This window comes from Heterocephalus glaber, unplaced genomic scaffold (genome assembly GCF_053883595.1).
Source record: "Heterocephalus glaber isolate CG9 unplaced genomic scaffold, H.glaber_assembly_v1.0 deba00001610, whole genome shotgun sequence".
Taxonomy (NCBI): Eukaryota; Metazoa; Chordata; class Mammalia; order Rodentia; family Bathyergidae; genus Heterocephalus; species Heterocephalus glaber.
This window is the reverse complement of record NW_028258381.1, coordinates 26,681,804-26,695,757: the sequence shown is the minus strand read 5'-3', so window position 1 is coordinate 26,695,757 and position 13,954 is coordinate 26,681,804. Positions and strand designations below refer to the sequence as shown.

General features: G+C 41.5%; 1 protein-coding gene across 7 annotated transcripts in view; it reads right to left on the bottom strand.

Moving 5' to 3' along the window:
• The window catches only part of Gli3 (GLI family zinc finger 3), a 277,530-nt gene that overhangs the window by 60,652 nt on the left and 202,924 nt on the right, over positions 1-13,954 (bottom strand). For 5 of the 7 annotated variants that reach the window (XM_021254541.2, XM_013070551.3, XM_087196398.1 and 2 more), the window contains 3 exons: positions 7,454-7,667; positions 6,557-6,673; positions 4,559-4,699 (listed from right to left, as the gene is read on the bottom strand). In XM_021254541.2, coding sequence (XP_021110200.1) covers positions 4,559-4,699; positions 6,557-6,673; positions 7,454-7,667 — 472 coding nt within the window. The remainder of the gene's footprint in view (positions 1-4,558; positions 4,700-6,556; positions 6,674-7,453; positions 7,668-13,954) is intronic. The other 2 variants (XM_013070552.3, XM_004840249.3) reach the window with 1 other exon arrangement.

Sequence of the window (13,954 nt, the reverse complement as noted above, 5' to 3'; positions counted from 1 at the left end):
CCGGTGTACTGGCCAGGCCCTCCACAGAGCCATTCTGCAAGAGATCATGCTGGGGAATAAAACTGTTGAAAAGTAATTTGACGTTTAAAAGACCACTGGGAAGATTTTTTATATGTGTTATTTCTTAAACAGAAATAAAGGGTGGAATGCTTGGAATTGAGGGCAAAGAGTTGTGAGGATACAGCAAACAGGTGGAAAAGAGAAAAAAAGGTATGGTGATCTCATTGTTTTTATTCCTTCAGATCTCAGCAGTGATGTTTTCAAGCATAACCAACCACACAGTGGTGGTGACTCTACTCTGAGCTGCACATTCTTCACATTTATTCCAGAGAGCCTCACAAAACATTGGTGGAGACAAGATGTCATTCACAATTGAAGTGTGCAAGGTTCAGAGAACCTGAGATGAACTTGTGCAGCATGATATGAATATTTCAGACTCCTCAACCTTCAAACAGTCGTACATAGAACTTACACTGGACAAAATTAAAACAAGAGAGAAATGGACCTCAGCAAGGCCAGGAAGTGCCTCTCCTCCATGCAAGAAGCCGGGCTGAGCTGCTTTACATAGTAACACAAGTTAAGTGAAATAGAAGAATAGCAAAACCAAAGCCAAACACACTCTGAAATTGATACTAACTTTGAAACTTTCAGAAACACATTAAATTTAACATTGATGTCTTTATTAACATAAAGCACAACAAAGAATCTGGTTAACTTGATATTAAGCAAAAATGTGGACTTTCAACTTATTTTGAGACATTAGAATGTTCATCTTTCAGGGGTCAGGGGAAGAGAAAATGGTTGCATTTTGACAAATCAATAATAAACTTGGTCAATCCAATACTGTGTACATAAAATTAATTTTTGCACAATATACCCCTTCTTGCTCTCTTATCCCATCCTGTTTTAACTGACACCAAGACAGGAATAAAGCTCAACAAAACTCAGTTAATAAAAATATACATCTACTTTCTTAGCTTCTGGTCCTAAAAGTAAATATAAGGCCAATTTAACACTAGCTTGAGAGTAGTAATAATTATACTGCTAAAAAGAGAAAGTAGGGCCGGGGATTTAGCTCAGTGGTTTCGCCGCCTGCTGCACAAGCTCAAGGACCCAAGTTCGATCCCTGGTACCAAATAAATAAATAAATAAATAAATAAATAAATAAATAAATAAATAAATAAATAAATAAATAAAATTAAAAAAGAGAGAAAGTAATTGAACATCCCAGTGATAAAGAACCCAGCAGTAAGCCTAAAACAAAGACCTGCTGCAACAGGGCAAAGGTTTGAAATCAAGGGGAAAAGAAGGGAGAGATCACATTTAGCCCATCTGTTCAGACAGTAATGGAGGAGGTAATGTTTTCAAGAGTCCACGGAGCACATTATACTGGAAATGAAACTACCTGGCGGGCGAAGTCAGACAAGTTCCTAATTCTCTTCAACTCTGTGATTTGCTAATGTGAAACACATGTCTCCCTTTTGCACCAAGTTCAAATAACTCCAGAATTCCAACCGTGTAGCTCAGTGACTGAACCAGAACAAGGGGAGAACTTGTCAGGATTTAAGAGCATTCAGCAAAGCCCTTCAATTGCAGCCAGCACCCTATTCCACGGAAGGATATCAATTATAGATAGTGACCTGCTTTAGCAGGCAGTCAGGACTGTCAGACACTAGATAGACAACCATGAAGAATCATGAATCTTTCTATTAACTGTAAGAGGGGGAAAAAAGAATGGGTCATGGCTATAAATAAGGCAGAGCACAGAATGGTTTAACACCTTGCCTCTTGGTTGTATGTGGCACGAAAATTCGACTAATTCACAAAACCTCTTGCCCAAGGAAGCCACAGGAGCAGAAACGGTTAATGCCTCTCTCCATCCCTAAAAACATGGGCTTTGCAGCTGGTATTTATCCCATCTGCCACCAAAGTAATTAGGTGGACTTGAAGTAGCTCTTCCTTCAGTCAACAAAACAGAAAGCACCCCGCTTCCATACCAGGCCACTGCTAACACTACCAAATATGCCCAAGAGCCAAGAGCAGGAAGATCCATGTATATCCTGTAATATGAAATCATTTCAATGTACAAATCTGGGATTTCTACACTTAAGACACTTATAAAAAGCCAGAATAAAAGTGATATGAACTAGTGCCTTTATGTTGTTTTAAATTATGATTTTTAATTCATTTAATTAAATGTACTTACTCATCATTTAGCACAAAATTAATATCAGAAAGGTTAACGCATTGGATTTTCTTCTAATCCTGACATTTCTTCTAGCTGATTTTGGGGGAAAAATGCTACCTTATATGTGTGCATTCATATTTTTTAAAAAGATGATTTTTCTTAAGACAGAAAAACATGGTGATCATTCAGGTGTTGGCTTAAGCAGCCTTCCCTTAAAAATTATTCAGAATTCTCTATGAAAATGCCGCAGGGACCTCTTGCCTCTGAGATGAAAGAAAAATACCTGCAATATTCACTATCATAAATGCTTTCACATCACTGAGGTAGGGCAAAGTTTAAGTTGCTCTCACACTCTAAAAATGTTACCTTAAACCTGGTCATGATGCGCTCAACTCATTAGAAGCCTGGACTTAGACAAAGCTCCCATTTTATCCCTCATCCGTTAATGGTGGAACCAGTAACGCAGCACTCCTCGGAAACTATAATGACTCAGCCTCCAAAAATTTATTCTTCCCTCAGAAGAATTTTTTTTTTTCAATCCTGGGAATGGAACTCAAGGCCTTGCAGGTGCTAAGCACACCTTTTACCATGGAACCACACCCATGGCCCCTGGGAGAGATGCTTTAAAGAAAGTAGCCCTGCAATCACCTTTTGTCAGACAGAAGCTTTGACACCAACAATTTTTATTTCCATTGTTCACTAATTATATCACCAAGAATACTCATGGCATATGCTTGCTATTCTTTGAGAGTATTTCTTCATATTAAAAAAAATTTCCGACTCTCCTTGCCCCATAGTCTTACTATGTTTTTGTGGTTTCCATTAAAGTAGTCAGCAAGAAGAAAGGCCCATTAAGCCTGGCTTGGTTTAAAAATAATACTTGCATCAAATTAAAGACAAAAAAAAATCAAATTATGTTCATGGAAAAATTTTTAAATATACCTTAATTTAAAACATTTGAATTTCTGTTTTCTTTTTTCTTCTGTGCCTGGAAACCTATAATTCCTCATATACAATTACAAAGAGATATGATTAATAAAGAAATGGGAGTGTGGACCCTGGTGATATCATGGTAAATCCTCAAAACATTCTGCATATAACAATTCTCACAACCCAGCAAACTGTACATAACACTGCTGTGTGCCTGCTGTATGAAGAGATGTATTATACAGTCTGGGCTAAGCTGCAAAAGACACTTCAAAACTCACGAAACCTAGGAAGCATGCAAGAGAAACTTTATAATTTTCATGTTTAATCCAAATGGAAAAGAGTTATCAAGACATAGGGACCATCTAAAAATACAAAATTACTATAAAAGAATGGACAATGACAGAGAGGGAGAGAGAGGGAGAGAGAGAGAGGGGGAATGAATGTGTGTGACAGGCAATCACAGCAAAGGCTGCTCTGACAGATTTTCCATCCTATTAAAAGCTTAAGAAACTGCCCTATTTGGTGAAACCTTCCTTAATGCTTTCATAGGACCATGCACCTCAGCAGAGAAGTTGTCTGAGCCTGTCTCTTTTTACTCTGGATGCACTGAATGCCCTTCTGTGCCAGCTTCCCTTGGTTCTACCAGCCAGGGAGACTACACTGGCCTTGGAGAAAGTACCAGGACCTACAATGCACCAGCTAAGAGGTAAGGCAGGGCTGGGGGTGACTTGTATTATCTGGAACAACAGAAAGGACAGCTAGAGAAAGACAGCCGGACCAGGCTTGGTAAAAGAAAGTGTGGTTCTCAATCTGACCAACGAGTGGTTTTCAAAAGTACATCATTAAACACATCTAAAAACACATATCATTTTTTTCCATGAAGCTATTAATCCCACGGGAGTTGCCCTCAAATCAAAAATTATGGTAATGGTTTACCCCAAGTATCTACATAACTTTATAGAGAGTAGTAATTGCTCTATAGAATAATGGGAAATTCCTTGGACTGTTCGTAGGAGGAAAAAAATAAAAAGGAACCTCTCTCCTCATTCCTACAATTTTTTGTATTGTTACTGGGTCTTGGAAGGGGAATCAAACTTGGATAAAAGGTTAATAATAATTCATGTCCAGCTTACTATTACTCAGTAACCATCAAAGTCGCTAACTCAAAATAGTGTTTTCGCTAACTCAAAATAGGCTTACAGGATCAGAGTCATTACACTCTCTATTGAAGACTTTATTGAATTTTACACTAAGCTTTAGCTGACTGAACAGGTCAAGCACTGTGGCTCAGAGTTTTCTTTATGCTCAGAAAGTCATAAAGTGCTCTCTAGTCTGCAGTACTGCTCGCGAAGAAACCTGACCCAGCCAGGGTCAGAGAAGCTGACCTCCACAGAAAAGGTCACACAGCTGATGCCAAGGCCCCGAGCGCCGGTCACTTACATGCACCAGCTGGTCCTGGGTGTCGAACTCCCTCGTGCAGCCTTCCCAGTGGCAGTTTGTCTCATAGATGACTTCAGGCTCCTGTTTGCTTTCATCTTTCTCCCCTTCCTCCTTGACTAGGGTTGTTCCTTCCGGCTGTTCCTGAGAGGCAGGGGGTGGAGGAAAGGAATACAGAGGGGGGAAATAAGGCATGTTGGGAAGCAAGAGAAGAAGAGAAAGTAGCAACCTGATTTAGATTTGCCTTCCTCCTAATGCAGTTTTTCAGCAAAAATAAAACAGAGCTCAGGTCACCCAGCTGGGTTTTGTAAATGGAAGAAGGCAAGCACCTGCAGTCATCTGGGTACAATTTTCAGATTTCAGCCAGGGATTTAGCTCAGTGGTTCCGGCACTTGCCGTGCAAGTGCAAGGTCCAAAGTTCGATCCCCGGCACCGCAAAAAAAAAACAAACAATTTTCAGATTTCCCAAACATGCCTTCTGAGATTTTTTTTAAACCTGTGATTCAAAGCAAAAACCCAAGTAGTAATGATGATTAAAAAGCTGAAGACTAGGACCAGGGATTTAGCTCAGTGGTTCTGGTGCCTGCCTTGCAGGAGCAAGTTTCTGAGTTCGATCCCTGGTACTAAAAAAAAAAAAAAGTTGAACTTTGCTGCCATAAATATAAAGCTGAAAATACACTAAAATGTGATCTTTTTAAAAAGCCCAAACAAAAAACAAAACCCATAAAAGAAGTAACTAAATATGGCCAAAGACAGGTCCTTCTAACTTGTTTAGTTGTTTTAATACTTTTCAGTGTACTGATTTGTCTATACTTATATTTATAATTCAGAGAAATGATTCATGAGTGCTAACAATTCTGCTTTCCCTGCTGTTGGAGGCACTTTGTAGACTACTTGGGGATACTATCTTCCTGGTTCAGCCTCCAGTCTCCAAGAATACTCCTGGTCTGAGGCCCAGGACCCTCTAACGCTGCAGGGCATAGTCCTATAGTCCTTTCTAGTCTTCTTCAGATTTTCTTTGTCTGTTTGTGTTTTGCAGTGCTGGTCATTGAATGCAGGGCCCCTGCTTGCTAAGCCAAGTGCTTTCCCTCCCTACCCCACCTTTCTAGTCTTCTATGGAAGCTTTGGACCAATGTAATACCAAGAATTTCTAGAATTCTGGAAAATAATTAGGTGTATAGATTTGAGTTCTAATCTAGGGTCGGGTGATCAAAACTGTATTTACACATTAAGGTGAGACCAGGAAGATGGTTTTCAAGCAAAATTCAGAAGGAGGATGGATTTCCAAATCCATATTACCAGTTCATTCCATTGCTACAGTTTTCACTGAAAAGGAAATTTTAGCTAAAGCAGCCTCAAGTTTGGGCTGAAGCAACCTGAGCTGAGGCCGTGGATGAGATTCCATGGATGTCTCGTGGAATCCAAGGTTGAGATTACACAGCTGTCTAGACACTTGTCTAGCACCTATTTTGGAGAATTAACATTCACCGAGCCACTTCCTGTATCAGGAGCAAGATACCCAGAGCACTCACGAGATGGCATTGTGTGCACATTCTTCAGGTGAGCACAGATCCTGAAGGTGAGCAGCTGAGTCCAGAACCTAAATAGCATTAGGTTCACTGCACCCCATCCTTCCCAGCTCTCCACACAAGTGAGAAATAGCAAAGAAAGAAAAAAAAGATCAGCGTACAGAACACTACTTGCTCTGCTCCAGTTTAAGCTTAGGGCCAGATCAGACTCTTAGGGCCAAACTCTATGAACTAGCAGCCTAAACTCCTAAGCGGTCTAAACCATCACGAACAGCTTCATAAATTGTTCCTGTTTGCTTCGGAGCTAGAGAAACAATAGTCACTCTATCCATGGCCCTGCATCCATCACACTGGGTATGGCCAGGGCTGAAAAGGCCATGGGTGAGAAAATGCTGTGAAAGAATTTGAAGTGTGAGGAGACCCCAGCCAAGGAGGGGTAGAAGCACTGGTTGCACAGCCTGAGGGTTCCTACCTGCTGCCCCCGTGCCCCTGGGCTGGGGAGGTCTTCATCAGGCTTGATCTTGGATCGCTTGTTGTGCATTGGGTCACCAGTGCTGCTCACTGCAGACTCACTTGTGGGCTTGTTCTGCTGTGCAGCCAAAGACAAAAGTTAGGTTTTGATCAATGAATGGGACCATAATGAAGACCTGCAACTCAAGACATCAGGCTTACTTGGCCATACAGCAACGACTGAGAGTGCCCCAACCTCCTAGAAACAGAGATATGTGATCAGAGCTGGAGGACACAGTCGTGAGGCTGCTCCTCATTTTTCATTCATGAGTATAAATAAACTCTCTGAGGGTTTTAACAGCTAGAATAGAGCTGGGGCGCTAGGCTTTAAATGGCTCCAACACTGTACTCCCATTCATTGTGAGGCCACAAGGAACCATTTGTGGAACTCTTTAGTGAGAGCATCCAGATTTGTGTTTAAAACATATTGGAGTGGCAATGAGAACAGAGGGAGTGGCACAGCTTCACAGCTTCGTTCTTACTCTAGAGTCTTGCATGATGCTCAGTAGCAACCTGGGTCCAGCAGAGGGAGTGGACAGGAACCTGATGAGAGTGACCCAATCATCCACAGTCTTTACAGAATATGTGGTTTATAGACGGTGCCAGGTCCCAATAAGGCCTGATCATAAGCCTGTTTTCCACCCGTGAGAAAATGATCCGGTGGAAGATGCTCTTGTCTAATGATGGCCACGGACACAGGACATTTTACCAGAACTGAAGAATGGACCTTGTGCAGGAGGACAGGATACCAGTAGGAAGCCCTGAGAACACCAAGGTACTGTAGTTCTAGTGGAGATATGGTGGCAAGGCCCTTCCTGGTGGACCAAGACAAGCCAGCTCACAGAGCTGTCTTTCTCACCTGTGAAGACTCGGAAGGGCCAGAGCTGACTTGGACGGGGTTCAGAACTGTGGGGATCCCTGGAATAGGCCTCTGTGTTGGAAAAGTTGGGGCTGGGTGGATGAGTGGAGGGCTGTGTCCAAAGGCTGAGCCTAAGCTTTGCTGTCGGCTTAAGATCTGTTGATGCATGTGGAGAGAGACAGGTGCAGATGGATAGGTGAAGCTCAAGGCAGGGCTGTATGTGGGAGATAAAAAATAAACAACCATCACTTACATTGATCTCAGAGACTATCAAAGATATATAATATTTGCTGCTTTATACCAACAATGTTACCAACCCAAATCATATTGGGTCTGTTTGTTTAACTGGGAAGGGAGAAACAATTATATCCAAACATCTTGAAAATTTCCAAGAGTAAGATGACTACTGAGGACAGCCACCCGTGTGCGCACACACACACCCACAGACCTGAGATAAGATTCTGCAAAGCGGAAGTAAAAGGCATCAGCTCAATAATAACTATTTATTGCAATAACAAACTTGATATAAGAAAGAGAATGGGTGACTACATGCTTTATAGTACTTTTATGGGCTCTGAGTTCCACATGTTCCCGGGCACAAAACAATTCCTTTAATCTTAGCTCACACCACAGGCTTTCATATGTCTCCAGATCTTATTACAAGGAGAAGGAAAATCAATTGGTTAAATGTGTTTTGAGCACCATGCTTGTCATATCACTCATTTGTTTGTAAAGATGGAAAGCTTGGTTCATCCAGAATGCCACCTAAAGAATTTCCATCAGCGCCATCTGGTTACAGAAGCTGATGGATTAACCTATCCCTACTGAAATCAGTGATCAATGGGCTTCGATGGAGGAATATCCCGATGGGAGACCACAGCTCCCCCCTCCAGCTCCACAGCATTAAATGTCTATTACAGCCCATTATGTATGCTAATGCCTGTCACCACTTTATTACGCTGCAGTATTTCCCAGGCTACAGTAAGTTCAGAGGAAGCACTGCTATTACCTGAAGATTTCCCAAGTAGTAGGCAGCACCAAATTGTTCTTTGTGCAACACAGACTAGGAACCCAATGATTTTAAAAGAATGACGTGCTTTTGACGACTTTGCCAGTGGCTTAAAATGCATGGAAAACTAATAATTGCATTCATGGAAATTTCTTTTTAATAAAAATATCAGTGAAAGAAATTATACATAGATTGCTTCTTATCATGCTGTGTAATACACAGAAAGAATCAGAGTTTTTCCTAATGTCAAAGGTAGAGCGCAGGCAAATTTTCAATCTGGTGGGTTAATTACTATTGCTGTTTAAGCCCATTAACTGAGAATAAAATAATTATAAGCACAAAATTCAGACTATTTCAACAACTTTAAGTAATAATTCCAGAGATATACTCTGTTCATTAATGTGGCTCTACATTTCTGCCTATTTGACTACAATCCATAAAAGGCAGCTTCAATGGGGTTATATTACTATTATTCCTACAGAGAACCTTCCAGTACAATGGCTTGCCCATTTAAGACTGAATATCATTAAGAATACCCTAGGCAAATTCCACCAGGCTTTGAGGAACTCTTCTTTCATTCTGCATTGTATTTCTTTAATAAAAGAAAGCAGAACTAAGGTTGAAAACAGTCATTGTTCATAGTAAGTTAGGGAGAATCAGTAATAATATTCTGACTCTGCAGCGCTATAGTTTCTGCCACATTTTCCGAAAGCAACCATGAATGATTACACCAAAACTTAGCTAAGGTAGCTGTGTGGATGATTGATAGGGCATTAATCAAAAGATGCATATCTGCCTCAGAATTTGTTCACAAGCTTTCTTCTAATAGCTGATTTCATGTTCACTGAGCTCTATGCCAGTTTGTCCAATTTATTTTTCGGTGTACAAGCCATTCATCAAAAAACGCAATGATTTAACACCCCCCTTTTCTTTAGGTGAATGGATATTACTAAGTGTAACTACCTTATTCTATATTCTATTCATTAAAGAAATGAAAACCAAAAGACCCCACTTCGCATATAATTACAAGGTCTTACAGACTCTGCTTGGACCTCCGCATACTTTTACAGAGTCCAGGGGCCTAACCTGGCCACCAAGCTGGGGAAGGGGACAGAGAAGGTCACTGGCACTTCTAATTCTGGGGGGCATGAGATATGAGGGCTTTAAAAGCCAGTACCTGAGTAGGAATTAAGACTATTAAAGAAAACATTTTACAAGACAGAAAATGCTTATTTATAAGCAATTCACAAATGTTAAGAGTCAGACAAGGTAGGTGCATGTTTTTAAAGATGCAGGAGGGAAGACAGAGCAAAGCTAGTACTCCCACAGCAGTTCCTTAGGCCCCTGTCCTGAGTCTCCAGGAAGCACAGGTGGGGGGGGGGGGGGCTGGGAAGGTTTTCACCATGTTTTGGCAATGTCCTCTTTTGGAAATGCTATTCTGTTGAGAAATCCAGATAAAATAATATACACATCAACTATCTGATGGTGGGGGCTATGAGGGAGCAGAAATAGCCCTGTCAATTTCGGGGCTGCATGGCTTATTCATAATGATCCAACAAGAGAAATACTCTCTTCTCTGCCTGCAAAAAACTGGGCACACAGAGGTCCCAGGAGGGCTGGCCTTGCCCTGCTGCTGCAGACCAGGGCTGCCCAGCTCCACACTGAAAAACCTGTTTGCAATGTAAGGGAGGGAGTAGAAAGGTCCTCGCTCCATCACAGGCTGTGTGAAGGGCCCTGGGAATCAAGCTGGCTCAGGATGCTGCCTACTGAGTTCTGGAACGAAGTTTACTAAGGAAGCAGCAGGGGACAGGCTGTGAGTCCCCCACCATACAGGATGTCAGGAAGGACAGACAGATGCCCTTTCTATTAACTGATGCCTCCAACATGCATCCTCAACCCTCCTGGGTGAGAACAATGCACGAAAAGAATCTCTTGAGCACCTCTGGGGTTGGGAGTAAGAAAATCCAGGTCTTTGTGCCCCGTAAACTCTAAATCTGAGTGGGCAGGGTCATAGCACAGAGGAGTTCCACATCCTGAGAAGCTCTTGCCTCCTGGCTCAGTGCTGGTCACTCTGCATTTTGACACTTCCTGTGTCCCCTGCCTGCCGGAAACCCTTTGCTCCCAGAGCTCAGGATAGCTGCTTCTTTTCTGTATTCAGGTGCCAGATCAAACGTCACCTGATGAGGCCTTCTTGGACCAACCTCCCAAAGAAAAGGAGTCTCATCTGTACCTTCCTGCCCTTTCCTTACTGTCGTCTTTTGGAGGGTCCTACTCACACAGCAGCAATCAGCATTCTCTGAAATCAGATTCTCTCTGTCCTTCCAGAAGGTCAGGTCCAGATGAGCTGGGCGCCGGAGCTGCACACAGCAGCCACTCATCTTCAGCCCACAAGTGACTGAAATCCCTCATCAGTGTATTAATTTCCCATTGCTGCTGCAACACATGACTGTCCACTTAGTGGCTTCAAACAGCATACATGTTTATCATCCTACAGTTCTAGAAGCCAGAGGTCTAAAATGATTGGCTGGCTTGCAGTTCCCAAAGGCTCTGAGATCTGTTTGTCTCCTGACTAAGTGTGGCCCTCCTGCTTGCCTCTTATAAGGGCTCTTGTGATTACCCTCAGGCCAGATAATCCAGGATGATCTCCTCATCTCAAGAGCTAGAGTTTAATCACTGCTGCAAAACTTCTTTTAGCATGCAAGGTAACATATTCACAGGTTCTGGGGACTGGGACATGGACATCCTTGGGGGCCATTAGTCTACCTATCCCTCAGAAAATCACTTCAAAAAAACTGAATTTTTTGAAAGTTTCCTCCAAAAACTATAATTACACAACATGTCTATAAAATAGTATTTTATCACAGTTAGTGTCTACATTCATTTTTTTTCCAAGCCACTTAAGTAGCTCATCAGAGACTTTGGTGCTTACAAAGAACAGAATTTAAAAAGAGCCAGGTGTGGTGGTACATGCTTGTAATTCCAGGAACTTGAGAGGCTAAGGCAGGAGGATCACAATTTGGAGGGCAGCCTGAGAAACTTAGTGAGATCCCGTCTCAAAATTAGAAACAAAAATTCTCAGAGATGTAGCTCAGCAGTAGAGGCCCTCTGGGTTCAGTCTCCAGTATCACAAAATGAATGAATGAATAACAGACAAAAAAGAAAGGAAAAGTAAATTCTACCTTCAGAAGCCCTGAAAATTAAACTCTTCACAGTTCATATATTCATTCCACAATATTCTAGAAATAGAAAATATTAATATTGTTGAAAATTTTTATAACTCTCCAATATCTCCTCTGAAGGACGCAGTCCATTCTTTCAGACTTGGTACCCAAGAGAACCACAAGGTACATTTACAAAAATGGGACATAATTGTTAATGTCTATTTCATCAATAAGATCAGCAGGAAGAAAGTGTCTTCCCAAGCCATGAGCTAGCATGATCACAGGACACATGAGATCATATGAGGCCACCTGAGGCCACATGGTCCATGAGAAATGTCATGAAGGAAAAGAAATGCCAAGGCTCATGCCCAGGAGGAGCTGTCGCACATGGAGGTGCATTCCCAAGGTCCTGCCCGGACACCTTTGACAGCAGGATTTAGAGAAGGCTCTAGAGATTGGTGTTCCTAGGGACGCACTTGGAGAAATTCTCTTCTACAACATCAATTAACAACCCAGAATAAGTGAATTCATTCATTAATTTTCCCTTTATTTTACTAAAAAGTAGACTTAGATTGCTGAGCAGGCAGAACTGATTTATGGTTACTGGACTGTGTGCTCAAGGGGCTTTCCAGTCCGAGACAGGGTTCCGGGCACATCCACACACGGATAACAGCTCACAGTCTGCTCCACCCGCACAGTCAGCTATGAGCCAAGTTCAAAGTGATCAACAACCTGCTGTCCAAGTAAAAAGCAGTTCTTCTGTTTTCCAAAGACTGAAAACATAATTCTCAAAATGCAAGGCTTGGGCCAGGGATTGAGCTCAGTGGTTCCGCCGCCTGCCTCGAAAGCGCAAGGTCCTGAGTTCGATCCCCGGTAACAACAACAACAAAAAAATGCAAGCCTTTAAGAAAGTTCTATATATTTATCTTGCCTCTACAATCAGAGAGTTTTATCAGCCTTCTTTCATAGTCTGATCAAAGTATGCAAACTAGGTCTGGGGGTATAGCTTGTGTGCATAGCATGTGTGAGGCCCTGGGTTCAAATCCCAGTAACAGTTCCCACCCTCTTCCCCAAATTTGCAAATTGGGCCTTGTTTCTTAATATTTCAGGAAATATTACAGTAGCTCCTCACTAATAGGGAAGTCTCCTGTGGGAAATCTCAACCACAATTGCCAGGTGGGAAAAACCGGAAGCTTAAGTAGGAAGGCAGGGTACAAAGCAACGAAACCAATGTCATTAAATCGCACACTGCTTTTCCTTCATTAACTCAACAAGTTTAACCTGAGTAATTTCTGCATGTCCCAATTACATTTCCAAAGAATAAATACGACTCCAAATTTCCAAAGAATTAGTAACCAGAAAGTTATATATTAATTATAACCAATACATAAAACATTAAAATGCACAATTATCTTTACTTTCATAAAAATTTCTTTTACCACAAGGAAGTGACGTGAGTCAACATTTGTACAGAGATCCTTAGCATTAATCTGTAAGTCAAATTCTTATTTAATTCATGACACGATGTATAGGTGGGGGACACTAAAAGTTCATGTTGTGGAAAAATCACTCATTAAGCATGTATTCATTCCTAATGTAAATATGAGCACTTCAAGGTTATTAATATTCCAATCAAAGGATAAAACTCAACTGAAATAGCACATGAGATAAGTCCATAATCTGTTTTAAAAGCACTTCAGGAATTCTATGCATACTATGGGAGGGAAGAAGATTGGGGATATGAGGAACTCCTAAATAACCATACCTTATATAATGTAGCACGACTCGGCTTACTGTTGTCCTTTGTAGCACAAGATTTAATAATGGTTATGTTATGCAAAAATGAAAAAAAAATGAGAAAAAATAAAAAAGCTATGATCACCCAGCCACTGGACACTTACAGCTAGTATTTCACTGTTTAATGATTTCAATCCAGAGGGCATTGAACCCTCCCCTAATATAACTGGTTTTCCTTAAATGTGACATGGAGTACAGCTCACATTTGCATAATCACAGTGCTAAAGGTGTGTGCATGCACGCACACATGCATGTGAATGCACACTTAGTCTGAGGGATGTGGGTGACTAAGCAGGAAGTGCTCTACACCTTCAATCTACATTTGCTTCAGCACAGAGGCTCATGGGTATCGGGATTCCTTTCTGGAATCTCTCAGTGAACCAAACCACAGCAGAGCCTGGTGTAGACAGTAGCCTTAAACCGCAATGGGAAAAGTGAAGAACTGGTGACCCCTGTGGATTCTTAGGAAATGCTTTGCTTTAAGTGTAAAGTCAACTGTACCTACTGGCAACCTATGAATACTTTTGTAAACAA